General features: G+C 42.1%; 1 protein-coding gene across 1 annotated transcript; it reads left to right on the top strand.

Moving 5' to 3' along the window:
* Nucleotides 1-444: 444 nt before the first annotated feature.
* On the top strand, nucleotides 445-14201 carry TXN (thioredoxin). Its single transcript, XM_042912957.1, has 5 exons — nucleotides 445-595; nucleotides 4974-5078; nucleotides 5531-5590; nucleotides 13444-13509; nucleotides 13986-14201. Exons 1-5 carry the CDS (start codon nucleotides 572-574, stop codon nucleotides 14046-14048), a joined length of 318 nt encoding a protein of 105 aa, XP_042768891.1. The 5' UTR covers nucleotides 445-571; the 3' UTR covers nucleotides 14049-14201.
* The last annotated feature ends 13483 nt before the right edge of the window (nucleotides 14202-27684 follow it).

Below are 27684 nucleotides of genomic sequence, written 5' to 3'. Positions count from 1 at the left end.
TGGGGTTTGCGGGGCTGGAAGGCGGGAGCATAGCGGGCCTTTTCGAGGAATCCACCTCTGCCTAAGCGGCCCCTTCACAAACCCAGGGGCGTTTGGTTAAGGCCGGCTGACCCCTTCCCAGGTGGCCCTGTGGCTCTGGGGGGGTGGCCGTCCGCGTCCCCGCCTGCCCACCCCCTCGTGCACAGTGTGCGCGTCCCGTAAGCCGCTCGGCCGCCCGGACAGATCCCGGGTCCCAGCTGGGGTGCGGACGGGCGGGCGGGGCCACCGGCTTTGAGTCCAGGGCACTCCCTGGGGCCCCGCCCAGCGCCCGCGCCGGCCCCGCCCCCGGGGAGGCCCCGCCCCTAGCGGACGTCCCGACGGTTCCGGGAGGCGGGGCCTGGCCTGGGCGCCTGGGCGGGCGCGGGAGGCCCGAGCGGGCGCGCCCCCGCAACACGCACGCCGCGCGCGCCCGACCGCCCCGCCCCAGTTGCTATAAAGGGAAGGCGGGCCGAGCCCTCTGCGAGCTCTGTCCGGCGTTTACGATCCGCTTTCATCGGTCTGTACAGTCGCTTGTCAGACCCCAGCCGCCAAGATGGTGAAGCAGATCGAGAGCAAGGTACGCGCTTCCCGGGGAAGGCCAGGACGCGACGCGCAGCCTCCGTAGCCAGGGAGGGCGAGGGCGAGAGGTGGGCAGGCGCCCCTCCGCAGCCTGGGGGAAGGGGACGCGACGGTCCGGCCTGAGACTGCGGGAAGCCCGGGCCTGGGCGCGCCCGAGGCGGCCGAGCACGCCCCGGAGGAAGGGAGGAGAGGGGCGAGGGCGCTCTGGATGGCGTGCTCCGGGTGCCCCCCGCTGCCTGTGTCCGGTGCGCCAGGCGTCCCCCCACGGCGCCTCCTGCACCCCCGTGGTCGGAAAGCCCCTGTTGAGGGGATGAAGTCTGCCCTTGGACCCGGTCCGTCTCTGGATACGGGCCGGGCAAAGAGATGGAGGGCCCCTTGAAGGAGGCGCGGGGATGCGGGCCGCCACTCCTTCCCCGGGGGGCGGCGTGATCACCCACGTTGGGCGGGCAGCGTGAACTCCCCTGGGAGCGTATCCGGGCCGAAGACCCCGGGTGCCTCCATCGCTGCCCGGCCCCAGATTTGGCGAGTGCTGTCTCCACGCCAGGGGGCGGCTCCGGTCTGGAGCCCCCTCGCAAGTACGAGTCCGGCCTCTAGGCCCGAGGGGCCCAGGTGGCCGTAAGGAAGTGAGGCCGGGACCGCGCCCTCGGGACTCCTCCTCTTGCGGCGCTGGGCGTGTTTCCGGCAGCCCTGGCTTTGGAATGACTCAGTCCCCAAGACTGGGCCCAGGGGCCTCCTCTGCCCTGCCCATCCGTGATTCACCCACGGTCGGGGGTTTTCGCTGCAGCCAGGAGTGCCCCCGAGGCGGGCGCGCCAGGTGGTGGTTCTGCCCTATTAGGAATGTCCAGGATAGTGTTCCATCATCGAGAGTTATTGCGAGCCTAATGCCCTGCTGCTCAGGAAACTCTGAGCCTGACATAGCGTCTGGTTGGTATGCCGTAGCCACTCAAGAAGTGTTTGTTAAATGCAGTCAAAAAAGTGGGTGGGAGAACATTGATGTTGCTCGAACAGTGGAAAACCCCTCCAAAGCGTTTACCCTGCGGTACCTCCCATCCCAAGCCCTCGCCCGCCTTCAGTGTCTGGACCTCAGAGGTGCTGGGGTGGCTTCGAAAATGGAAGTTTCTCTGTAATGGTCCCTTTTTGTTACTTTATAATCAGGAAACGTATATGGTCATTGTAGAAATTTTGGCCAGAGACAGATCTTCTGTTTCCTAGAAACACCTGCAAAGTAGTTGAGATTATTTTATGTATCCTGTTTTCTGAGCCTCTCCCTACCCGTCCCCCCCCGCCCCCCAAGTTTAGCCTGAGCCCTTCTCAGGTAGTTAGAAGTTTTTGTAATCATTTGAGTATCTGAACACATTGCTGGACATTCAGGCAGTTTTTAGGGTCTCCAGTGCAGCGATTGGGTCAAGGGACATGAACCTTTTATTTCAGGTTTGTAAATGCCCAAACCACACAGGACAGTGCTTTTACTCCACCCCCATCAACAGTGACATTTCCCCCCTAACTTTGACCAAATCATTAATAAGAAAAATGGTCTTGTATCTTATTTTAGTGATGCTGAACTTTTCCCTATATATATGTTGATTGATTATAGTTCATTATCTGCTTGTCCTTAATTTTTTTTTTCCTAATGGCATCCTTTTTATTATTATTGTGTGAATTTTTAGATTAAAATTAGCAGCCCTCTCATTTGTTGGAAAGGTCATTGAGTTTTGTTCCTCCTATTTTTATTCAGTACCTACTGAGTGACAAATATCAGTTCACGGGTTGTTCTCCAGGGTCTGGCCATGTCATCAGTATAACCTAAGAGGTGAGAACCCATTAAAAGAGTAGGACTTTGAGTGGCTTATAGTAGTTGTCTCAGAATCCCCATACACTGCAAACAAAATCGATTAATTCCTAGAACACACCTTTCAGTCTTTCCCCATTTTAGCTGTCATAGTTATGGCACCCTCCTCCCCTCATTAATGGAAGACATGTACAAAAGGTGACTGGAGATTGGTTACACAAGAAAGGACTACAGCCTGGGGCCTAAAGACCCTGATAATCAGTTGACCTTCAAAATTATGACCCAGAGGCATTAATCAAAAGTTAAACTCATTTGAATGTTACTAGTAAATATTGAACACACCTTAGATTTCCATCCTGATGGGCTAAAGTTGGTGCCATTGGCCATCCAAGACCTCTCTTTCTGAAGTGTGATAGTTTAGAGTCACTGGGATCTATTTTAGATATAAGTGGACTGTAAATGTGTGATGAGAGAGAAATCAACCCAGTTGTGTGTTGTTTTTTAAGAATAGCATCGGCCATTTATTGAACGCCTGCCTTCTATACATGAGCGTTCATGCTTGTTAATTACCTTCAGAATGGGTATGTTTAGGAAAAGAAATCCTAGAATCTGTTCTTATCTACCCCAAATACATTGTTTTGTTTTCTGAGTATTTATGTCCGTGATGGGGACCTTTATTTATCCTCATAGTTAATTTCTGGGAGTTAGACCTCGTGAGATAATCTTGAATCGTTTTCCAATTGATGTCTCTTTAAGACCAACTTAAGTATCAGGAGAAGACAATTTGTTGTGACCTCTACACATACCTGGCTCTGTAACTCTTCAGTTAAGCCAAAAGTTATTGTTGCATGGTTTGTTTGTTTGTTTGTTTGTTTTCAGAATTTTACGTAGTTTTGCTAGAATTTGATTCAGCAAATCAGAAGGTTTGAGGGAACCTTTGAGAGTGTTTGAATAATATTTTGTGTTGAAAGTAATCTCAGGTATTTACTGGGAGCCAACCATGTTCACAAAACAGTGCATTCATCTGATTGGACGTTATCATTCATTGACTTTTTTCCTGTCTAACCTGGTTCTTGCAGTAGAATGGCTAGTTTGACCTTTTAAAAAATCATGTTAGTGAAGGCTTTGCATTAAATTCATCTGGAAAACGTGATGGTTTGGAAAAATGATTTCTATAATTCTAATTTGTTCTCTCTCCCCATCCCCTCACACACACCTAATATCTCCCCACACCCTGAAGGTGGGGTGAGAGTTTGTACCTGAATAACTGAAAAGGTTATAGAAGTCATGACATGGGAATGCCACTTGTGAATTGCTTCACCAAAAAACAGGAGTTGGAAATTAGAAATACAGAAAAGTAACTGTACTGCAGAGGAATTCACTTTAGATTTTTTTTTTTTTTTTTAAATGGTATTTACTTTCCTTTAGTGGATCAGATCTGATATGATTCTTAGCTTTCAAGGGAGGGGAACGTTAGTTTTTCATTAAACCAATGTGACCAGCATTTTTCCCTTGAAGAAAACCTAGACTTCAGATACAGATGTTTATGTTTTGGTTTCTCTTTGTTGCCCCAGTTTCGGTAAGCACTGATTAAATTGTGATTTAAAAAGCAGCCCCTTGTTAACTCCAAGGTTAGGTTCCTAGGGTTACAATATCAAAACCATTGGTAAATGACTCAGGGAGATGGGTGGTAAGGGATTTCTTGATCATGTCTCACTGCTGGAATTTTATTTGACATTTCTAATGCAAAAAAACATTTAAGGAAACTTCTTTGCGTGAAGAACTAAAACTATTATTTGGTCACCAGTAAGAGCAGAGTTTTGAGATAAAGGGCAGACATCAACCATAAGCAGTATGATCTCATCTCTGGAAACTCCACTAAAGGGAGTATAAGGAAATATGCCCAATGTCAACAGTGACTGCCTGAGTGTAAACGTTTGGAGGAGGTTTATTTTCCTTGATATTTTTTCCTTGATTTTTTTTTTTAAAGCTTTTGACATGTTCCACTATAGACCATTTTAATTAATAAAGTAATAGCTTTTAAGTTGATTTATCTGAGAGAGAGAGCACGAGTGGGGAAAGGGCAGGAAGAGAGTGAGAGAGAATCCCAAGCAGGCTCTGTGCTGTCAGCACAGAGCCCAATAACTGTGAAATCGTGACCTGAGCTGAGATCAAGAGTCAGACACTTAACTGACTGAAGCACCCAGGGGCCCCAATAAAGTATTAGCTTTTAACATTGCAAAATTCTGTGCCTTTGTGGCTTATTCAATTGAAATGACCCTCTATGAGTTGATACCCATTTAGTGAATGTTTACCATTTACCTAGATTTGATGTGGAAATGTAATACAAATGTCTTTATTTTAATTTGCTCAGTTGAATATAGATAAACTATATACATCATACTTGTTTCGTCTTATCAACTCTGTAGGATTTTTTTCAGTTTGTTTGGTTCATTTTAGCTTCTTAGATTTTTAAAAAGCAGTACCTTTGAATTGTTCTTTGTATCACATTCTATCAAGTTTGATCAGGGCTTTGGGAAATAAAGGAAGCTGTTTAACCTATGCGTTTCTTTTTTTTTCTCCTTAGTATGCTTTTCAGGAAGCCTTGAACAGTGCAGGGGAAAAACTTGTAGTAGTTGATTTCTCTGCCACGTGGTGTGGACCTTGCAAAATGATCAAGCCCTTCTTTCATGTGAGTATGAAATCAGTTCTGTTTTATAAGAGATTCTGTTTCGAGTGGGTGGTCACAAAGCCAGGAAAGGACAGAGTGTTTTTTGTTGTTGTTGAACCTTTGGTGTAGAAGCAGTAGTGTAACAACTTCAGTAATTGCTTTTGACGCATGTGTAGCCCAGTGAAGACAACTGTCAGAACTGTCTTAAATGGTTTTTGCTTTTCTTGGAGTCGAAACCCAGGCCCTGTTTGAAATTCAGGCCTCAGAGCTTGACGTGTCAAATTCTTTTATACTAGGAGGAATCTGATTCAGAGAAACTGTATGTCCTTGGTGCTTACCTGGTCTCTAGTCTGAATCTTTAGATCTTTAATTAGTAGTTTCTACTTTTATCATGGTTTGTATTTAAGAAGCTTGAGTATAGTGACTGCCATTACCCAGTTCTGAATCTTTCTGGATTTTTTTAAATTTTCCAGTCCCTCTCTGAGAAGTATTCCAACGTGGTGTTCCTTGAAGTAGATGTGGATGACTGTCAGGTACGTGACTGGAAATTTGGAATACTACTGAGCTTTTCACATTGGCTTTTTCCTTGGAACTGGAAGGGCTTGTTTTCATACATGTCAAATAATACCGGGACTACAGCCCTCACTAAAAAAAGTCATCGTGCCAATTATGAGCTTAATCCTAGCTCTCAGGAGCTTTGTACATCACATCATAAAATAAACATAAAAACAGATGGTTGAGGCTGCTCTACCTTACCGCTCACCTTTCTGAAAGTTGAGACGCTCATTAAATCGAAATTGAATTTGATTATAACTAAATCCTTAGACTGGAAAATGGAGAGACGGCTCTTAAGATTCATGAGAAAGTGTAGTCACAATCATCTTGCTTGATTTTAATCAATTAGAAAGCCCAAATGTTTGAAAGAACAGACACCAAGGTGCTTGATAGAGAGCCAAGTGTAATTTAGGGGAAATTAACTTTACAAATACTTGTTTAGCATTCTGTGTTAGCGTTACATTAGCATTACAAATACTTGTTCAGCCCAGGTCTGTTCCAGATGCCTTTCTGCTATCCATCCCCATTTTACAGATGAGGATAAACACAGAGGAGTGATCCATGGAGTTGCAGTTAGTGGCAGAGTCAGGATTTAAGATGCGGTACTGTAGAGGAGGCTCTGGTGTAGGGTGGGTGCAGATCGAGTTCCTGGCACATGACTTGCCTCGTAACCAGCCCACTGAACTAGGAGTGTGCCTGTTCGTGTTCAAGAACAGCACCGGGGAGTTCTTTACAGATACATGCACATTTTTCCCTTAGCTCCAGTGGGGCAGGAGGGTGTAGGGTATGCTACAGCAGTAAGGGTGCTCACGCGGGTTCCAGGCCTGGCTGCAGGACTTCTCCTTTAGGCCAGCCTCTCTTCTCCCTTCAGCTCTGGTTCTTCTCTGTGCCCGGATCTTGACACCTGCCCCATCAACCTCCAAGTGTGGCTTTTTCATTGAGCAAACCTGGAATGTTTAGTAAAGGTCCTGAAAGGTTTATAAAAACAAGTATGTGGCAGTACTTTCCAAACCTGTAAGCACCTGTCGACACCACATCGCTTTTTCTAAGCACCTTTTCTCATTCTATACTCATACCTTTACTGGTGAGGTCCTCTCTATCTACCTGGCTCATCCTTCCCTTTCATACCTAACAAACTCCTAGTCATATGCTTCACATCTTCTCCAGGAACCTTTCTCCACTTACCCCCTTTTTATACCTGGACTAAGTTAGTTCCCTTTCCTCTGTGTCTCCATGATGTCCTCTGCCCCTCCTTTCCCCTTGCGTTTATGGTAGTGGATTGGGGAGGACCCCATATTTAGGTGGCCTGCCTTATTTTCCAGCTCCATCCTTTATCAGCTGTGCCTGTTTGAGCCTCTGTAAAATGGCAGTGCTTATCCAACATCACAAAGTAGTAGTTGTCAGGATTCCATGACATAATACGTAGAAGGTGCCGAGAACAGGGCCTGGCACACATTCGGTGAATCTTAGCTAGTGGTGTATTCTTTTGTCTGTCCTTTACCATTAGTGCCTATAAGTTTCTTGGGATGAGAGACCCTGTCTTATTTACTTGGCTGTGGTAAAGCGTAGTGGGTGTAGAATGCATTTATTAAATGATGACGTTATTGTTCTGATGTGTCCCAGAGTTTTAACAAAATGACAGTAGATAGCATGTGCTTGGGAAAAAAATTCTAGCTCCCGATCTAAACCTAATTTACAGACTTATTTTTTTTATATGATCACTGTAGGCATGTGAAAATGGCACCTGGAAGGGACTAGAGAAATTTCTGACTGGTACTATGGCCCTATCAGATAGCAAGCGACTCTCCAAAGTTTTTATGTGACAGGAAGAACCTGCTAGGTGCTCTGCCCGCGTTAGGTCACTTAATCCTCATGAGAGCTCTGATGACAGTTGCCTGCATAGAGCAGGTGATGGGGCTACAGCACAAGAGGAGGGTTAGGTCAGTTGAAGCAGAGCCTGCCGGGGTGGACTCTTGCACCTTGCTGGACCGAGGGCAGGTGCTTTCACTGCCTGAGTCTAAAACCTCGGGGAAGGAGATGTGCAAAGCAGTCAAGGACTCTATGTGAGAGAACTCCTCCTTTCTGTCTGGTTAGCGTACACACCCTGAACGTTTCTAGACCTTGGAGTGACCCTCTCACAAGTTGGGGACTTTTCACTTTGCCTCCATATTCTAAAGATTGAGCACCGTACAGGATTTTTCTTTGACTACTTTTGTGGTACTATTACCGTTACCATCTAAATAGCCTTCTCGATCTGTTAGGGAGTAAGAACCCGTTGGTCACCTACACATAATAACTGCTGTCAGCACCTACTCACCTCGCCATTCTGAATTACCCTCCTTGCCAGTTCTGTCAAAAAGCAGTTCATTAAACAATCAGCCAGTTTTTCCTCGGGGAATTTCCAAGTCACGGGAGTAGATCCTCCAGTTGCTTTGCAGCTCTAGGTAAAAGCATCCCCTCATTTCGATTGTAAAATCGAGACAAGGGATAAAAAGTACATCAGTCACATTTCTCCGTATTAGATTCTATCATTAATGGGTGAAATTATTAATGACTGAACTAGTTTAAATTTTTGTGCAGATAATTCCTGCTGAATTTCAGCCTTAGGGTACTTTGTACTGTCTTTGGCATAAGCAACATACAGTTTTAATAGATAGAAGACTCTGTAAGCACTTGGGCAGGAAGAAGTTACCTTTTAGGTGTAATAGATTCAAACAGACCATCAGGAGGTGTGGACACACCATGTGGCCCTCAAAATCATTTTGAGGGGTACCAGCCCTTTTGAAAATGCTGGACTCTACTCCCAACTCTGTACAGGGTAGGATACTTATTTTGTAAATTAAAACAAGAAACAAAGTAATTTAGACCCGATGGTTGTGCAGCCTTTTAGAACCGCCGTATGTTGCCGTTTTGATTAGAACAGCCAGGAAGGACTTCGTAGAAATGACAAAAGCAGGTTGGAAGTTACTTTGGCTGTATGGAATTCTAAGCTGAAAACCAATGAAACTAAATTTAATAAGAGAAAAAGTAGTCTTATTACACTTACTGATAAAGACGTATACAAATCTGAGATTGGGCAAAACCAGAGGGATGGAGAACAGATTGGGGTAGGGGAGGACTTGAGTATCAAGGGGCTGCTGAGGAGATTGTAGGTGAGCAAGGGAACCGGTCCGTATCTTGATTTTGATGTTACCTGACTATGCATTTGTCAGAACTCCCAGAACTTAAACACCCCGTAAAAACTGAATTTTGCTTTATGTAATTTTTTTTAAAATTCCAGATTGTTTACAAAAAATAGGAGTTGGGGGTGCCATTAGGGGGTGGACTAGTTAAGTGAGGAACGTGATAAACTTAGGATCGAGAATGTTTAAGGCTTCAAATGTAACTAAATTTTTAAGTATGAATACCTTTCAAGTCACTATAGGAATAGGCAAATTCGTCCATAGAACAAGTAGTAGAAAGAAATACTAACTTTAGAGAGTAGAGATCAAATGCTAGTTATGAACTAAAACTTGACTGAAGTCCATAAAAGATGTTAATAGATGGGCGTACTATGTTCCTGGATAGTGACTCAGTATTATTAAAATGGAGTACTCCCAAGTTGGTCTGATTAGATCTCAGTGTGCCATTCTGAAAAAATACAGTCAGGAAAGTATTTTTAAAAAACAAACACTAATTGGGAGAGAAGTTGTGGGAAATGAGAAAGGAAAACCCCGGAAAAATACAGTGTATTAGCTGCCCTTATTAAAACAATGTAGTCTTGTAATGTAGGTAGGTATACGCATGGAACAGAATAGACAGTTCAAAAAAAAAAAAAAAATAGGATCAACTCTATTTAAACATGTATTAATCATTAACAGTTTGGAGTTAAGATGTTGCATTTCTACCTCCATTAAAATTTGTTTTCTAATGTTTATTTTTGAGAGAGTGCAAGTGGGGGAGGGGCAGAGAGAGGAGACACAGAATCCGAGGCAGGTTCCGGGCTCTGAGTTGTTGGCACAGTTGTCGAACCCATGAAACGTGAGATCATGACCTGAGCTGAAGCCGGATGCTCAACTGACTGAGCCACCCAAGCGCCCCTAACCTAGAAGACATTCAAACAAAAATCCTAGTAAATACTGAACATATTTCCAGAAATGATGGAGCTGTTAAGCACATTGATGGCCCTGGCTTTCATAATCTCAAGAACAGAACTGTTCTTACTCTTGCCACTGAGGAAATGGGCCTGGAAAAACTCAGTCACAGACCTGAAGGCTGTTTAATGCTCAAGCTCGCACTTTTAATGAATGGGGTAGAGAAGGGCTGATGGATTTGATCAAGTGAAGTCAGACTGGGTGGCAAAAATCATGATAAATACTGAAATTGATATGTACTCAAGTACCTCCCACTATGAATGTGTGTCTAGAGCTTTGAAAAGGAGCATGTTTGGGGTGCCTGGGTGGCTCAGTTGGTTAAGTGTCCACCTCTTAATCTCAGCTCAGGTCTTGATCTCAGAGTTATGAGTCCAAGCCCCACATTGGCTCTGCACTGGGCTTCAAACCTATTCAAAAACATGTTCTTTGTCTTAGCAGTTCTACTTCCAGGGGTGGTGATTGACCCAGGATGTAGATATTTGCATAGGAAGATGCAAGTGTTTACATTAAGCAAAAATCAAAGCCTTTTACTTATTGACCAGTGGACTAGTTCCAGTGATGATACCTCCATACAGCAGCTGCTATTAGGCCATAAAAAATGATTGTGTACTTTTTCACGGGGAAAAGTCCACTGTATGTATATATTATACTGAGTATACAGGTATGTTACCGTGCACGCAGGATAGGTTTTATAAAGAAAAGCATTTAGGTACACTAGTGAGATGTTTATGGTGGCTTGTACAGATTAGGACTGGTTTCCTTCTTCCAATTTTTTGCCTTGAATGTAGGTTATACTTCTATAAAATGAAAATGATCTTCCTAGGCCCATCAGTTTCACTTTAAGGTTTTTGCCCTAAGATGTGTCTGAGGATTTAGTCACAAGGATATACAGAAATTGGAAATAACAAAGCCTCACTTTTGGGAATCAAGGCGACCTAGGATTCCATACCATAAACAAAGCAAAACAAAACCACCTTCACACCTAATGAAAGCAAATTCTAAATGCTTTACATGGTAAAGTTTTAGTTAAAGATTTGAGTGCAATTTTTAAAATTTAAAAAATACATCTTGTTCATCTTATTTTGAGAGGAGAGAGAATTCCAAGCAGGCTTGAGCTCATAAACCATGAGATGGTGACCTGAGCCCAAATCAAGCGTCAGACATTTAATGGACTGAGCCATGCAGATGCCCCAGGATTTTTTGAATGCTATCACAGAGCCTTGGCACCACTTCTGAGTATTCGTCTATTTTCCAGTTTGGGGATTTAGTTTTTTATAAGTCCCTTGTTTAATAAGTCTCTTATTGAGAGAGTCCCAAGCAGGCTCTGCACTGTCAGCACAGAGCCCAACTTGGGGCTTGATCCCATCAACCATGAGATCATGACTTGAGCCAGAATCGAGAATGGAAGCTTGACCTACTGAGCCACTCAGGTGCCTCAGGATTTATTTTATTGTAAATTCAGCAGTTGTACCAACGCAGGAACGCTGGTCTCTGGCTAGTTGAGGCAGAAGACATCCAGAATCCTGAGAACATCGATTAGACTGTCACATCCATTGAATGAGACGAGACCCTGTATTTTCTGCTGATAAAGCTTTCTCAGCAGAAAGTTATGACGACTGGCCAGCCCTGTTTTACCTGCCTTTGTGTGTGATGCAGCTCACTCCCCCGGTGAGTTTCTAATTAGAAGTGGAGGGGGGGGGGGGGGGGCAGTGCACCTGGATGGCTCAGTAGGTTGAACGTCCAAGTTGAGCATCCAGCTTTGGCTCAGGCCATGATCTCGTGGTTCCTGAGTTTGAGCCCCACATCAGGCTCACTGTTACCAGTGAAGAGCCTGCTTTGGATCCTCGGTCCCCCTCTCTCTGCCTCCACTTGTGCACCACTTGTGCTCTCTCAAAAGGTAAATAAAACATTAAGAAAGGAAAAATAAGTGGGGAAGAGGGTGGCTTATCCTTTCCAGGCTGCTGCCCTTCTACCATGAATATAACACAAACACCCTTTTACTTTGAGCCTTTTGCCAACTGCCTGGATGAAAGGTGGTGTCCAACCGATGGCTTCCATGTGTGTAAGAGAGGGAAGGGGCTATACCAAACAGCTGCTCTCCCCAGTGCTGTGAGGGATGAGCCCAGTGTTCCCAGATACTCCAGTGTGAGAAGGATCTGCTAGTGGGCAGCCAATGCAAAGATTTGTTCTTAAGCTCTTGCATGAGCCAAGCAGTGTATCTGGATCAGATTCAGCCCCTCAGATGACCAGTTTTCGGTCTTTTACCTAAGTCAGCCCCCCAGCCTAACTTACCATCTTCTGATTTTCTGAGTACTCCTCCAGAACCTTGATATGGGCAGTTCATTGTCTTCCTGTCAACTCTTCACCACGTTTTCAATCTTGGATGCTCTTGCTACAAGGGAATTATTGGAATTTTATGTGGTGGTCTTATCGCATGTTCTTAGTAGTTTCCCTAGGCGTTCAGAACCTGTTAGCCATTTTTACTCCAGTCATTACTGTCCTTGTGCCTCTGTGTTAGCCAGCATTTAGAGGAAGAGTCAAGGATATCCAAAAGGAACTCCGACAGTATTATCCACTACCCTTCCTGCCCAGGCTACCAACAATGCAAATTTATAAAGCTGTAAAACCACACTTTTCTTTCCAGTCTCAGAGGAAGAGGTCAAATTAATAAGCTGGCATACTGCCATTACCAGCGGCTCAGAGAGATCACTCCATTTTTATAGTCCTGTGCCCTCCCAAATTGTATATTAGAAGTCACCGTGATGCCTTTCTTTCCTCTGTAAACTGTTTGGTTTCTGAAATCTGGTTCTCAGAGTTCAGCCTCCTTGGTTGCTGTCCTTCACTGCTTTTTGCTCCTTAGCTGCTGTGTGGTTCTACATTTCTTTCCCAAGCCTCTTGAGGACCATGCTGATATTTTCAATCCCTAATGGATCTTTTCACCTGAACGCTTGTCCAAACCCAACCATTTCCTGAGGCATTTCCCTCCAAACCCTGTGTGAAAAAGGTATGGTGGGGGTAGGGGGGGGTGTTAGAGGTTCTCATTTAGTGTTCCTGTAACAGAATTAAGGAACGTTTGATACTCCAGGGACCTCTGTTTCTTGATACGCAGCCAAGTTTGAGAATCTACAAGTCAATGTTTAATTAAAAGCAGAAAAAAACCAGTGTGGAACTTTGCCTTTGGGTTATAGGACTTTGTTCTTGAACAATTCTTGGGCAAGTGAATTGTTGTTCCTCTTGCTAACGCTGGGTTTTAGTCTTTATGACCTTCATGTATGGACTCTATTCCCATAATAAAGACTCGGAAAACTTAGGAGCAAAGAAGGCAAGTGCTGATTCTGAGGAATAGTTAAGATTAAAATCCTGAGTATACATACGTACAGCAGAATTTGTTACTGCTTCTTTATACTTGAACTAGCCGAGATAGAATTGGATTAAACAGCTCACTGGGTCACTGTATATATCTGAGGCCAGTAGCATTCTGCTTATTGGTGGCCCTCAAAGAGGAGAGTACATGTTAATTTTCATTGAGACTATAACGAGTTTGGGTTTTGTGCTGCCATTACATTCATTCTGTCGTTCTTCATATGCTTAAATGAGGTGTATAACGGGGGTGGGGGGGCAGGGGGGGAACATCTGGGATTACTTAGGCCAGAGCTTAATACTCAGTCTTGTTTTCATCCTCTCCCCGCCCCACACAGGATGTTGCTTCAGAGTGTGAAGTCAAATGCATGCCAACCTTCCAGTTTTTTAAAAAGGGACAGAAGGTAGGTACATTTGACCTTAAATCCAGCTGGACAATAGGAAAACACGGTGTAAATTAAGACACTGAAGGGACTTATTCCTTCACATTGGGAATCCTGTCCCCATTGTCTACTCTTAAGAATATGTAAATAGGTTATTCTTCAGTGATTTCAGTACATACTGGGACATCTAATTGAAAATTGATCTTTGTTAGAAGATCCACCATGATTCGTGCTTCATATTTATAAAGTACATTTATCTTTGAGAGAGATTTGCATAAGAAATTGTACCTCAGCCTTCAGGGCTTTTATTCCCCCCTTAGTTTGTGTTTGTTTCTTAACTTAAAATGTATGTATCTCTGGATAACGACCAGTCTTTCAAGTAAGATGATACTCCCGCTCCCTCTGCTCTCCCCCTCCTTTCCCCATTCTGTGATAGCTTAGTCACAAAACAAGGTTACGGTGCTACATCTAACTGCAATTCAATATTCTCTTAACAGGTGGGTGAATTTTCTGGAGCTAATAAGGAAAAACTTGAAGCTACCATCAATGAATTAATCTAATTATGTTTTCTGAAAACATAACCAGCCATTGGCTCTTGAAAACTTGTAATTTTTTTTATTTACAAAAAAGGAAAGATCAAGTGTGAAGACTATATACCCAACTGCCATCTGATTATAAGTGACAATAAAATATTAATTCTACCCTTTTTAAAACTGTCTGGTGTCTTTGAATAGCTTTCAAATAGGTGAAATGTGGCCATTAGGTGGTAACTTCTTAGTGACCTTGGTGGCCATTGATTTTGTTTTTTGTTTTTTAAGGGACAGCAGAAGAGGCACCTGAAGTTTATTTATTTTGAGAGCAAGTGAGCACAGGAGAGGGGCAGAAAGAGAGGGAGACAGAATCCTAAGCAGGCTCCTCACTGTCGGCACAGCCCGACATGGGGCTCAAACCTGGGAACTGTGAGATCATGACCTGAGCCAAAATCAAGAGTTGCACACTTAACTGAGTCACCCAAGATGCCCTAGGCTATTGATTAAGGTGAAAAATCTTGTTGGGGGCAATGCAGGTAATAGAGTACTATGTTAAAATTGTTTGACTCCTATGAACAGAGAAAATCGTATTCTCTTTTCTAGCAGGCAAATCCCCTCTGATCCTCGTGACCAAAATTGAGGTCCATCCAGGAAGGAATTTCTCTGGTTTTGAGATTCCTGTCTCGAAAGTTACAGTGAGCTGCTGTTTTGCTAGTGGTAACTGAGTCATGTTCTATCAGTTAGCAGAACTTCGTGGTTGCCTCACAAGGGAGTTCTGCAAACATTTCCATGGGAACTTTGATTCCCTCCAAGTATCTTAAGAGACTGGTTTTATAGGCCTGATAGACATACTTACCTAAGTGGTAAAGAGTGTTGAAGTCATGAGTCTTTAATGAAAGGCAAGAACATTAAGGGTTTCATAGATGAGTGCTACAGAATAGAGAGCCTAGTGGTCAGCCTGTGACAAAAGACACCATAGTATACAATGGAGAGAAGATGGTCTCCAATCAATGGTAGTGGGAAAATTGGGCAGCTACATGCCAGAGATGAAACTGGACCACTTTCTTACACCGTATACAAACCTAAGTGGACTAAAGACCCGACTGTGAGAAACTCGAAAGTGTAAAATGCCCTAGTACTCTGACATCAGCCCTAGCCACATTTTTCTAATGCATCTCCTCAGGCAGGGGAAAAGAAAAGCAAAAATGAACTTGGGACTACCCCAAACCAAAAAGCTTTTGCACAGAGAAGGAAACCATCAACAAAAGGCAATAACCTGAATGGGGGAAGATAACTGCAAATGACCTACCCGATAGGGGGTTGATCTAAAGAACTACAACTCAACACCAAAGTAATAATCTGATTTTAAAAATGGGCAGAGAATCTGAAGAGACACTTTTCCAAAGAAGGCATACAGATGGCCCACAGACACGCAAGAAGATGCTCAACATCATCAGGGAAAAGCAAATCAAAACCACAATGAGGTATCACTTCACATGGATCAGAATGGCCAGAGTCAAAAAGATAGTAACACGTGTTGACAAGGATGTGGAGAAAAAGGGGCCCGGTGCACTGTGGGTGGGAATGTAAACTGGTGCAGCTACCATGGAAAACTGTGGAGTTTCCTCAAAAAATTTAAAGTAGTGAACAATCCAGTAATTCTACTGGGGGTAAAAAAAAAAAGGAAAACACTAAAAAGATAAACACACTTGTAGGTTTACTGCAGCATTATTCATAATAGCCAAGACAGGGAAACAACCCAAATATTCAGTGATAGATGACTGGATAAAGATAATAAACACACACACACACAAACACCATATGTACATGCACGCATATATACACATATATGGAATATTATAAAGAATGAGTTCTTGCCATTTACAACATGAATGGAGCTAGAGTATTAGGCAAAATGGAGTAAGACAGGCAATGACGTGATTTCACTTATATGTGGAATCTAAAAACCCAAACTGAATAAACAATCAGACCTATAAATGCAGAGAACTGATGGTTGCCAGAGGAGGGGGGGGGAGGGGGTGATGGATGGGCAAAATGGGTGAAGGGAAGTGAGAGAAGTTTCCAGTTACGGAATAAGCTGCAAGGATAAAAGGTACAGCATAGGGAAGATAATCAGGGGTATTGTAATGGTGTTGCACAGTGACAGATAGTAGCTACATTTACAGGTGAGCATAGTATGTATAAATTTGTCAAATCACCATGTTGTACATTTGAAATTAATGTCACATTGTGTGTCAACTAGATTTCAGTTTAAAAAGAGTTTTTTAAAAAATGGGGGGGAAAAAAAACCCAGAGTATAAAAAAACAAGTGATTTTTATGTTCTAGACACAACAAATAGAGGATTAAGACAGTTTTTAAATTTGTATAATGAAAATCAGAATTAACCATATGCCCTGTGCCACCCTTATGTTAATTTTTACAACAATCCTAGGAGACAGGTACTGTAATCCCCATTCCCCCCCCCCCCCCCCCATTTTCCCAGGGAGGAGACAGGCAAAGAGGTTAGTTTTTCCAGTGTCATACTAAACAGAAGATCGGAGATTTGAGCCAAGGGAGTCTGGAACCACTAAAATGCCTCCCAGTCAAAAGGCTGAATAACTAGTAAAACAAGGAGCCCTTATCTGGGTTTCTTTCCTCATCTAAAATTAGGATGCTGAAGGGTGGCCAACATGGTGGAGAAGTAGAGGGATCCGTACTTCCTGTGTCTCTCAAACAAAGACTGGCTGAAGCCTAGGACTTTGAACCCTGGAGAGTCTGGGAGGAAAAGAGACAGAGTCTAAAAGGGAGATGACGGAACAACCTTGACGGGCTATAGGTGGGCGATTGTGAACTGGGGGAGATAAAATGGGCCGCACAGGCACGGAAGGGAGGGATCCCCTTCGGGGAGAGACAAAGGAAAGAGAAAGAGTGGCTGGGGAAGCATAGGACTGTATCTGGACAAGAGAAAAAACCTCGGACTGGGATGGAGAGGGATCCCATCTCTAACTGCGGGCCTGTCTTCAGACTGGGGCCGGCTGCCCTGTTTGCACATCTAGGGAGGAGGGGAGCCACCCCGGGGTTCCGTGGTAGGTCAGGGGCGCAGTCGCAGCGGGAGAAAATGATCCCCTCCCTGGAGTGCTGTGGGACAGGACAAAGGCTGGCTGCGTCCGCCACCCCCAGGCTTGGTGGCTAGTCTGCAGTAGGAGAAAGCGGTCCCCTCCCTGCAGTGCTGCGGCACAGGACAAAAGCAGCTGGGACCACCTATCACCAGCATAGAGAGGCGCTTCTCCAGTGCTGGAGTGCACAGAGCGGGAGTTTAAATCCCAGCCAGGCATGGGGCAAGGGAGTCTGCAGAGAAAGACCGCCCTGGCTGCTTCTGCCGCACAGTGAGGCCAACTCCAACGGAGTCCACCAGGTCCATGGAGAAGAAACTGGGGGGTCACCATTTTTCTCCCCACCATCATCAAGGCGGGGCCTCAGGGATTGGTCAGCAGGGCCCACAGTGGAGGCGGGACCGCCTACACCAAACCACACCCCTCCACTCCGGGTAACTGCTTATCTACTGGAGCAGGATAGACTCTGTGGAACTAGACGGACCCCTCCTCCAGGTCAGCTCTGCTGCATTGGCTGGATTAATTCTAGGACGATTTTTGTTAGATATATTCTTCCTTCTTTTCTCCTTCTTATCTCTTCCCTCCTCTAGGCTGGTTACTCTGGTTGTTGGTTTGTTTAAGCAGACATATTTAATCCATTCCCTTGATACATGTTCTACACCTCCTTCATTTATTTTCCTTTCTCTCTCTCTCTGGAATAATCAAGCTGTATAGCTTCTCTGTCTGGGTAACTTTATCTTCGTTTCTCCCCCCCCCCCCCCCCCCCCCTTCTTTATTTCCCTTTCTCTCTGTCTGGATTAAGCCCTTGAGTCTCTCTGCCTGGTCAATGTTTATTTTTTCTTTTTCCCCCGCCCCTGTCATTTTTCTCTTTGTATGTGCTCTTTCATCACCACCTCCACCCTCTTCTTTACTCGTAGCTGGTGTTTCTGGTTTTTTGCTTTTGGATTTTGTTTGTTCTTTTGTCGCTGTGTTTGCGTGTTTTTGTTTCCTGTTTGTATATTTGTTTTCCTTTCCTGGGCTACTTCAAGGAACAAATCAAAGCACACTTGGTGGAGGGTCCAAAACATCACTATGAGTAGAGAAATAAAATAACCAAAGTCACAACAACAGAGAGCAAGTAACACTATCCAAAAAACACCTCCTGAAGGGCCAGGCCTTGAATAGTGAATGACCCCACCCCCTTTAATATAGCAGTGCTCACAGGTACAGAGCACATAACAAGATTTTAAAACTCCTAAGGGACAGAAAACTAGCCAAAATGATGAAATGGAAGAACTCTCCTCAAAAGAAATTCCAGGAAGAAGTGACAGCTAAAGAATTGATCAAAACAGATATAAGCAATATAACTGAACAAGAATTTAGAATAATAGTCATAAGATTAATCACTGGGCTTAAAAAAGGCATAGAAGACAGCAGAGAATCTATTGCTGTAGAGATCAAGAAACTAAAACATAGTCATGAATTAAAAAATGCTACAAATGAGGTGCAAAATAAAATGGAGGTGGCCACAGAGTGAGTTGAAGAGGCAGAGGGGATGCTAGGTGAATTAGAAGATAAAATTATGGAAAAAGAGGAAGCTGAGAAAAAGAGAGGAAAAAAATCCAGGATCACGAGGGGAATTAGAAAACTAAGTGATTCAATCAGAACAATATCCATATCATAGGAATTCCAGAAGAAGAAGAGAGAGACAAAGGGGCTGCAGGTGTACTTGAACAAATCATAGCTGAGAACGTCCCCAGTCTGGGTAAGGAAACAGATTGAAATCCAAGAGGCACAGAGAACTCCCTTCAGATGTAACTTGAATCCATTTCCTGCATGGCATACCATAGTGAAACTGGCAAAATACAAGGATAAAGAGAGAATCCTGAAAGCAGCTAGGGATAAATGGGCTTTAACATATAAAGGTAGATACATAAGGGTAGTAGCAGACCTATCTACTGAAACTTGGCAGGCCAGAAAGGAGTGGTAGGAAATCTTCAATGTGATGAACAGGAAAAATATGCAGCCAAGAATCCCTTATCCAGCAAGCCTGTCATTCAGAATAAAAGGAGAGATAAAGGTTTTCCCAAACAAAAACTGAAGGAATTCATCACCACTAAACCAGCCCTACAAGAGATCCTAAGGGGGACCCTGTGAGTGAAATGTTGCAAGGACCACAAAGTACCAGAGACATCACTACAACCATGAAACCTACAGAATTCACAATGACTCTAAACCCGTATCTTTCAATAACACGAAATGTAAATGGACTAAATGCTCCAATCAAAAGACATAGTGTATCAGAATGGATAAAAAAAAAAAACAAACAAGATCCATCTATGTGCTGTCTATAAGAGACCCATTTTAGACCTGAGGACACCTTCAGATTGGAAGTGAGGGGATGGAGAATTATCTATCATGCTACTGGAAGTCAAAAGAAAGCTGGAGTAGCCATACTTATTTCAGACAAACTAGACTTTAAATTAAAAGCTGTAACAAGAGATGAAGAATGGCATTATATCATAATTACAGGCTCTATCCGTCAGGAAGAGCTAACAATTATAAATGTCTATGCATCAAATTCAGAAGCACCCAAATATATAAAACAATTACAAACATAAGCAATCTTATTGGTAAGAATGTGGTAATTGCAGGTAATTTAATACTCCACTTACAACAATGGATAGATCATCTAGACAGAAAATCAGTGAAGAAACAATGGCCCTGAATGATACACTGGACCAGATGGACTTGACAGATATATTTAGAACTCTACATCCTGAAGCAGCAGAATATACTTTCTTCTCGAGTGCCCATGGCACATTCTCCAAGATAGATCACATACTGGGTCACAAAACAGCCCTCAATAAATATAAAAAGAATTGAGATCATACCATGCACACTTTCAGATCACAATGCTATGAAACTTGAAATCAACCACAGGAAAAAGTATGGAAAACCTCCAAAAGCATGGAGGTTAAACAACATCCTACTAAAGAATGAATGGGTCAACCAGGCAATTAGAGAAGAAATTTAAAAATACATGGAAACAAATGGAAATGAAAACACAACAATCTGAACCCTTTGGGATGCAACAAAGGCAGTCCTAAGAGGAAAATACATTGCAATCCAGGCCTATCTCAAGAAACAAGAAAAATCCCCAATACAAAATCTAACAGCACACCTAAAGGAACTAGAAGCAGAACAGCAAAGAAACCCCAAACCCAGAAGAAGAAGAGAAATAATGAAGATCGGAGCAGAAATAAACAATGTAGAATCCAAAAAACAGAATATACCAATGAAACTAAGAGATGGTTCTTTGAAAAAATAAACGAAATTGATAAACCTCTAGCCAGGCTTCTCAAAAAGAAAAGAGAGAGGACCCAAATAGATAAAATTATGAATGAAAATGGAATTGTTACAACCAATTCCTCAGAGATACAAGCAACTATCAGGGAATACTATGAAAAATTATATACCAGCAAACTGGACAACCTGGAAGAAATGGACAAATTCCTAAGCACCCACATACTTCCAAAACTCAAATGGGAAGAAATAGAAAATTTTAACAGACCCATAACTAGTGAAGAAATTGAATCAGTTTTCAAAATCTCCCAACAAATAAGAGTCCTGGACCAGATGGCTTCCCTGGGGAATTCTATCAGAAATTTAAAGCAGAGTTAATACGTATCCTTCTCAAGTTGTTCCAAAAAATAGAAATGGAAGAAAAACTTCTGGACTCATTCTATGAAGCCAGCATGACTTTGATTCCCAAACCAGACAGAGACCCAGCAAAAAAAGAGAACTACAGGCCAATATCCCTGATGAATGTGGATGCAAAAATTCTCAACAAGATACTAGCAAATCTAATTCAATAGCATTTAAATATTCTTCGCCATGATCAAGTGGGATTCATTCCTGGGATGCAGGGCTGGTTCAGTATTTGCAAATCAATCAATGTGATACATCACATTAATAAAAGAAAGGATAAGAACCATATGATCCTGTCAACAGATGCAGCAAAAGCATTTGACAAAATACAGCATGCTTTCTTAATAAAAATCCTCAAAAAAGTTGGGATAGAAGAAACACACTTAAACATCAAAAAAGCCATTTATTAAAAGCCCACAGCTAATATCATCCTCAACGGGGAAAAACGGAGAGCTTTCCCCGGGATCAGGAACACAACAAGGATGTCCACTCTCATCACTGTTGTGTAACATAGTGTGGAAGTCCTAGGATCAGCAGTCAGACAACAAAATGAAATAAAAGATATCAAAATTGGCAAAAAGAAGTCAAACTTTCACTTTTTTCAGATGACATGATACTCTACGTGGAAAACCCAACAGACTCCACCAAAAGTCTGCTAGAACTGATACATGAATTCAGCAAAATCTCAGGGTACAAAATCAATCTCAGGTACCAAAATAGGTTGCATTTTTATACACCAATAATGAAGCAACAGAAAGAGAAATAAAGAAATGGATCCCATTCACAATTGCACCAAGAACCATTGAATACCTAGGAATAAATCTAACCAAAGACAGAAAAGATCTGTATGCTGAAAACTATAGAAAGCTTATGAAGGAAATTGAAGAAGACACAAAGAAATGGAAAAACATTCTGTGCTCAAGGACTGGAAGAATAAATATTGTTAAAATGTCAATACTACCCAAAGCAATCTACACATTCAATGCAATCCCAATCAAAATTGCACCAGCACTCTTCTCAAAGCTAGAACAATCCTAAAATTTGCATGGAACCACAAAAGACCCCAATTAGCCAAAGTAATATTGAAGAAGAAAACCAAAGTAGGAGGCATCACAATCCTAGACTTTAGCCTCTACTACAAAGTTGTAATCATTAAGACTGTATGGTATTGGTATAAAAAAAAAAAACAAAAAAAAAACCAAAAAACAGACACAGAGACCAATGGAATAGAATAGAGAACCCAGAATTGGACCCACAAGTGTACAGCCAACTAATCTTTGACAAAGCAGGAAAGAATATCCAATGGAAAAAAGAGTCTCTTTAACAAATGGTGCTGGGAGAACTAGACAGTGACATGCAGAAGAATGAAACTAGACCACTTTCTTACACCATTCACAAAAATAAATTCAAAATGGATGAAAGACCTGAATGTGAGACAGGAGACCATCAAAATCCTAGAGGAGAAAGCAGGAAAAAACCTCTTTAACCTCAGCTGCAGCAATTTCTTACTGACACATTTCCAAAGGCAAGGGAATTAAGAGCAAAAATGAACTATTGGGACCGCATCAAGATAAAAATCCTCTGCACTGCAAAGGAAACAATCAACAAAACTAAAAGGCAACTGACAGAATGGGAAAAGATATTTGCAAATGACATACTGGATAAAGGGCTAGTATCTAAAATCTATAAAAAACTCACCAAACTACACACCAAAAAACAAATAATCCAGTGGAGAAATGGGCAGAAGACATGAACAGACACTTTTCCAAAGAAGACATCAGATGGCCAGCAGACACACGAAACGGTGCTGAACATCACTCATCATCAGGGAAATACAAATCAAAACCAACTGAGATACCACCTCACACCGGTCAGAGTGGCTAAAATGAACAAATCAGGAGACTATAAATGCTGGTGATGATGTGGAGAAACAGGAACCCTCTTGCACTGTTGGTGGGAATGCAAACTGGTGCAGCCGCTCTGGAAAACAGTGTGGAGTTTCCTCAAAAAATTAAAAGTAGAGCTACCCTATGACCCAAGAATAGCACTGCTAGGAATTTACCCAGGAGTGCTGATGCATTGGGGCACATGTACCCCAACGTTCATAGCAGCACTTTCAACAATAGCCAAATTATGGAAAGAGCCTAAATGCCCATCAACTGATGAATGGATAAAGAAGATGTGGTTTATATATACAATGGAATACTACTTGGCAATGAGAAAGAATGAAATCATGCCATTTGCAGCAATGTGGATGGAACTGGGAGGTATTATGCTGAGTGAAATAAGTCAGTCTGAGAAAGACAGATGCCATATGTTTTCACTCATATGCGGATCTTGAGAAACTTAATAGAAGACCATGGGGGGAGGGGAAAGGAGAAAAACAAGGTTACAAACAGAGAGGGAGGGAGGCAAACCGTAAGAGACTCTTGAATACAGAGAACAAACTGAGGGTTGATGGGGGTGTGGGGGAGAGGGGAAAGTGGGTGATGGACATTGAGGAGGACACTTGTTGGGATGAGCACTGGGTGTTGTATGGAAACCAATTTGACAATAAATTATATTTAAAAATATATAAATAAATAAAATTTTAAAAATTAGGATTCTGAACTTAGATGATGAGCTCTCAAAGTAAGTGAGTATCTATTATGTGGTAGGTAGCACTACAGCTGTGATTAAGACACCCTTCCCATAGAGGTTATATTCTAGAAAGATACGTAAACTAGCGAATAGTAGGCTACTATATCCTAGGAGTCCAAAACAAATGGACACAGTATTTGAGAATAGGGGGACCTGCTTTGGATGGAATGGTTGAAGGGACTAAGCTGAGACTGGATGAGTAAAAAGGACTCCAACATGCATAGAGCCAAGGAACCCACTTTACAGTAGAAAGAATGGCACAAAGTCCTGGAGCCAAAGAGCTTGGCGCTCTTCAACTATCAGAAGCATGGAATAAAGCTGGATAGAGTGGCAGGGCCCCATCATCTAAGGCCTCCCCTATAGGTGCAAAGGGAAGCCATTGTAGGGTAAGCCAGAGATAATGTGCGCTGATTGAACCTTGTTTTGGCAACTGTATAGAAAAGTGGGTTGCAGAAGGAGACTTAAGAATTGGAAAACCAGGGGTGCCTAGGTGGCTCAGTCAGTTAAGCATCCGACTTCAGCTCAGGTCATGATATCACAGTTCATGGGTTCAAGCCCCACGTTAGGCTCTGTGCTGACAGCTCAGAGCCTGGAGCCTGCTTTGGATTCTGTGTCTCTCTCTCTCTCTCTGCCCCTCCCCCACTCTCACTTTGCCTCACTGTCTCAAAAATAAATAAATGTAAAAAAAAAAAAAAGAGTTGGAAAACCAGTTTTTACATTTACATAAGCTAGAGATAATGATGGTGATTGGAGGGTGGTGAGGAGGTCATAGGGATGGGACAAAGTGTGTATGGATTCAATAACATTTAGGAGAGAGAATCCAAGGACTTGTGGGAGTAGGATTTCAGAGTAAATCCTCAAACTTTTGGTTTGATCAACCAAAAGTTAGGGTACCATGTAACACAGGAGGGTTGGCAGAGGTAGTTCAGGTTCTCTCTAGACATGTTAAAGATACTTCACCAGTGTGCATGCAAATGAAGAGGTCCTACAGGCTGTTGGGTACTAGTCTAGAACTCAAAAGGACAGGTCTTGACTGGCATAGGAATTTGAAAGACATGGTTATGTTTCAATGACCTATGTGTCTAGATGGTTCTTAAAAACAGGAATGTAGGAGATAACCCAGGAAGACAATCCAGAATAAAGAGGGCTCAAGACAGCCTGAAGAACTCCGAATATTTAGAGACCAAATAGAGCAGGAGCCAACAAGGGAGACTTAAAGGAGGCCAAAGAAGGAGAAAAAAACCAAAACATTAAGAGGGTTTTATCCCAAAAGCAAAGAGGAGAACAGTTCTAAGAGAAAGCATTTGATAGCTGACATGCCTAAGAAATGCTGACAGACTAAGAATAGCACAGGAAAAGAAAATGGGAGTGTTGATTATGACAAAATAAATCCTATGAAAAGATAGGGATGGAAGCCATATTGGTGAGAATTGAGGAGTGATCAGAAACAACCCAGAAATCATGATTTTCAGTGTAAAGAACAATGTCTGAGGATGATTGTTACAGCATTAGTTATAGCAGCTCAAAATTGGATCTGTATCAATAGTGGAATGGTTAAATTCAACATGATAAATCCTTTCAAATTAATATAAAGTAAGGAGCTATTAACACTGAAATAGGAAAATCTTGCTGTGTAAAAAAAAAAAAAGAAAGAAAATAAGTTGTAGAACAATATTAAACACAGAACAGAAGGATTCCATCTATATAAAACATAACATGTTAGCTATTCTCTATAGGTAAATCTGCATGTAAATTAATGGGGAAAGATCTCCAAGGAAATATTTCTAACTACTTACAGTAGTGACTTCTGGAGAAGGAGAGGAGGTAGGGATTGATCATTTTTAGTTTTACCTATAAATGTTTGAATATATCATAACAAGAATGTTTTATGCATTATTTTAAAAAATTAAGTGAATAGAATGTAAAGAAGGGGAAGCAGAATGTGTAGAACTCCTGAGAAGTTTGTCCTAAAGTAGAGCTGAGAGATAGGGTTAATAAACATTTTGTGTTTAGGACAGCAGGTTTACTTGCATGCATATGGAAATGCTACAGAGGTAGAGATTGATTTTGTAGGAAAAAGGATACCTGAAAAAGAAAATCCATTGTGTAGTCAAGAAAAAATGGGATTTGGATCACAACAGAAGAAACTAGTCTTAGATAGGAGGAAAGTCATTTCTTCCGCCATAACCAGTGGAATAAAGAGGAGTGCACGGAGCACCTAAATATGTAAAGCATGTTTTAATAGACCTAATGAGAAAAAGAAAGAGTAATAAAATAGTAGGAGAATTCAATAACCCACTTCACTTACATCAGTGGATAAATCATCCAGACTAAAAACAAAACAAAACAGAACACTGGCCTCAAAGAACACGTTAGACCAGATGAAACATAACATGTTATATAGCACATTTCACTCAAAAGCAACAGAATAAATCTTCAAGTGCACATGGAACATTTTCCAGGATCAATCATGTTAGGCTGCAAAATAAGTCTTAAATTTGAGAAGACTGAAATCAACCTCTTCCAACCACACTGGTATGAAACCAACAATCAATTACAGGAGAAAATAAGAAAATTCACAAATATGTGGAGATTAGACAGCATGCTACTGAACAACCAATGGGTCAATGAAGGCAGAAGAGAAAGCACGTTGGGACAAATGAAAATGGACTACAAACCAAAATTTATGGGATGAAGCGAAAGCAGTTCTAAGAGGAAAGTTCACAGTGTTAAAATGCTGACACCTCAAGAAACAAGCAAACAAATCTCAAGTTAACTTCACAGCTCAAGGAACTGGAAAAAGGACAAATGAAACCCAATGCCTAGGAATGAACTTAAAACCTGTATTCTGACAACAATAAAACAATTATTAAAGAAACTGAAGACTGTACAAATGGAAAAAAATTTTTTTTAATTTTTTTAATGTTTATTTTTGAGACAGAGAGAGACAGAGCATGAACAGGGGAGGGTCAGAGAGAGAGGGAGACACAGAATCTGAAACAGGCTCCAGGCTCCGAGCTGTCAGCACAGAGCCCGATGTGGGGCTCGAACTCACAGACCGCGAGATCATGACCTGGGCTGAAGTCGGACGCTCAACCCACTGAGCCACCCAGGCGCTCCCAAATGGGAAAATATTCTATGTTTTTATATTGGAAGCATTAGTATTGTTTGAAATGTCCATACTACCCAAAATCAATCTAGACCCAATGCAATCCCTATCAAAACACCAGTAGCATTTTTCACAGAACCATAACAAATTAATCCTAAAATGTGGATGCAACCACAAAAGACTCTGTATAGTCAAAGCAATCTTAAAAACAAGAAAGCTGATGGTACCACCATCAGAGATTTCAACACATACTACAGACCTATAATAAAAGAGTATGGAACTAGCACAAAAATAGACTCTTAGATCAGTGGAACAGAATACAGAGCCCAGAAATAAACCCACACTTACATGGTCAGTTAATCTATGACAAAGGGGACATAAATATACAATGAGGAAAAGACAGTCTCTTCAAAAAATAGTGCTGGGAAAACTGGACAGCTATATGCAAAAGAGCAAAACTAAATCACTTTTTGCACTATACAAGAAAATAAACTCAAAATGGATTAAAAACCTAAATGTGAGAGCTGAAAGCATAAAACCAGAACACGGGCAGTAAATTTTTTGACATTGGCCATAGCAGCACAACATTTTTTCTAGATAGGTTTCCTCAAGCAAAGGAAACAAAAGCAAAAATAAGCTATTAGGATTACACCAAATTTGGGATTGCACAGCAAAGGTAACCAACAAAATGGAAAGGCAACCTACTAAATGGAAGAAGGCATTTGCAAATGATGTATCTGATAAGGGTTTAATATCTAAAATATAAAGAATTTATACAACACCAAAAATATGATTAAAAAATGGGCAGAGAATCTGAATAGACGTCTTTGGAAGGATGTTTGGCAATATACAGATGCCAACAGATACCTGAAAAGATGCTCAACACCACTCATCATCAGGGAAATGCAAGCCAAAGCCACAATGAGATATCACCTCACACCTGTCAGAATGACTAGAATCAAAAAGACAAGAAATAACAAATGATGGCGAGGAGATGGAGAAAAATGAACCCTAATGCACTGTTGGTAGGAATGTAAACTGGTATAGCCACTATGGAAAGCAGTATGGAAGTTCCTCAAAAGATTAAAAATAGAAATAGCATACAATCCAGTA

The sequence above is a fragment of the Panthera leo genome, chromosome D4 (genome assembly GCF_018350215.1).
Source record: "Panthera leo isolate Ple1 chromosome D4, P.leo_Ple1_pat1.1, whole genome shotgun sequence".
NCBI lineage: Eukaryota > Metazoa > Chordata > Mammalia > Carnivora > Felidae > Panthera > Panthera leo.
Note: the sequence above shows the minus strand (reverse complement) of the source record. Positions and strands in the feature narration are given on the sequence as shown.

What these genes read in the sequence shown, in the direction of transcription:
- TXN (XM_042912957.1), top strand. Translation starts at nt 572, where the DNA reads ATGGTGAAGCAGATCGAGAGCAAG. An exon ending in TGAAGCAGATCGAGAGCAAG is followed by an intron (nt 596 to 4,973) that starts GTACGCGCTTCC and finishes TTTTCTCCTTAG; the next exon opens with TATGCTTTTCAGGAAGCCTT. An exon ending in TAGATGTGGATGACTGTCAG is followed by an intron (nt 5,591 to 13,443) that starts GTACGTGACTGG and finishes CGCCCCACACAG; the next exon opens with GATGTTGCTTCAGAGTGTGA.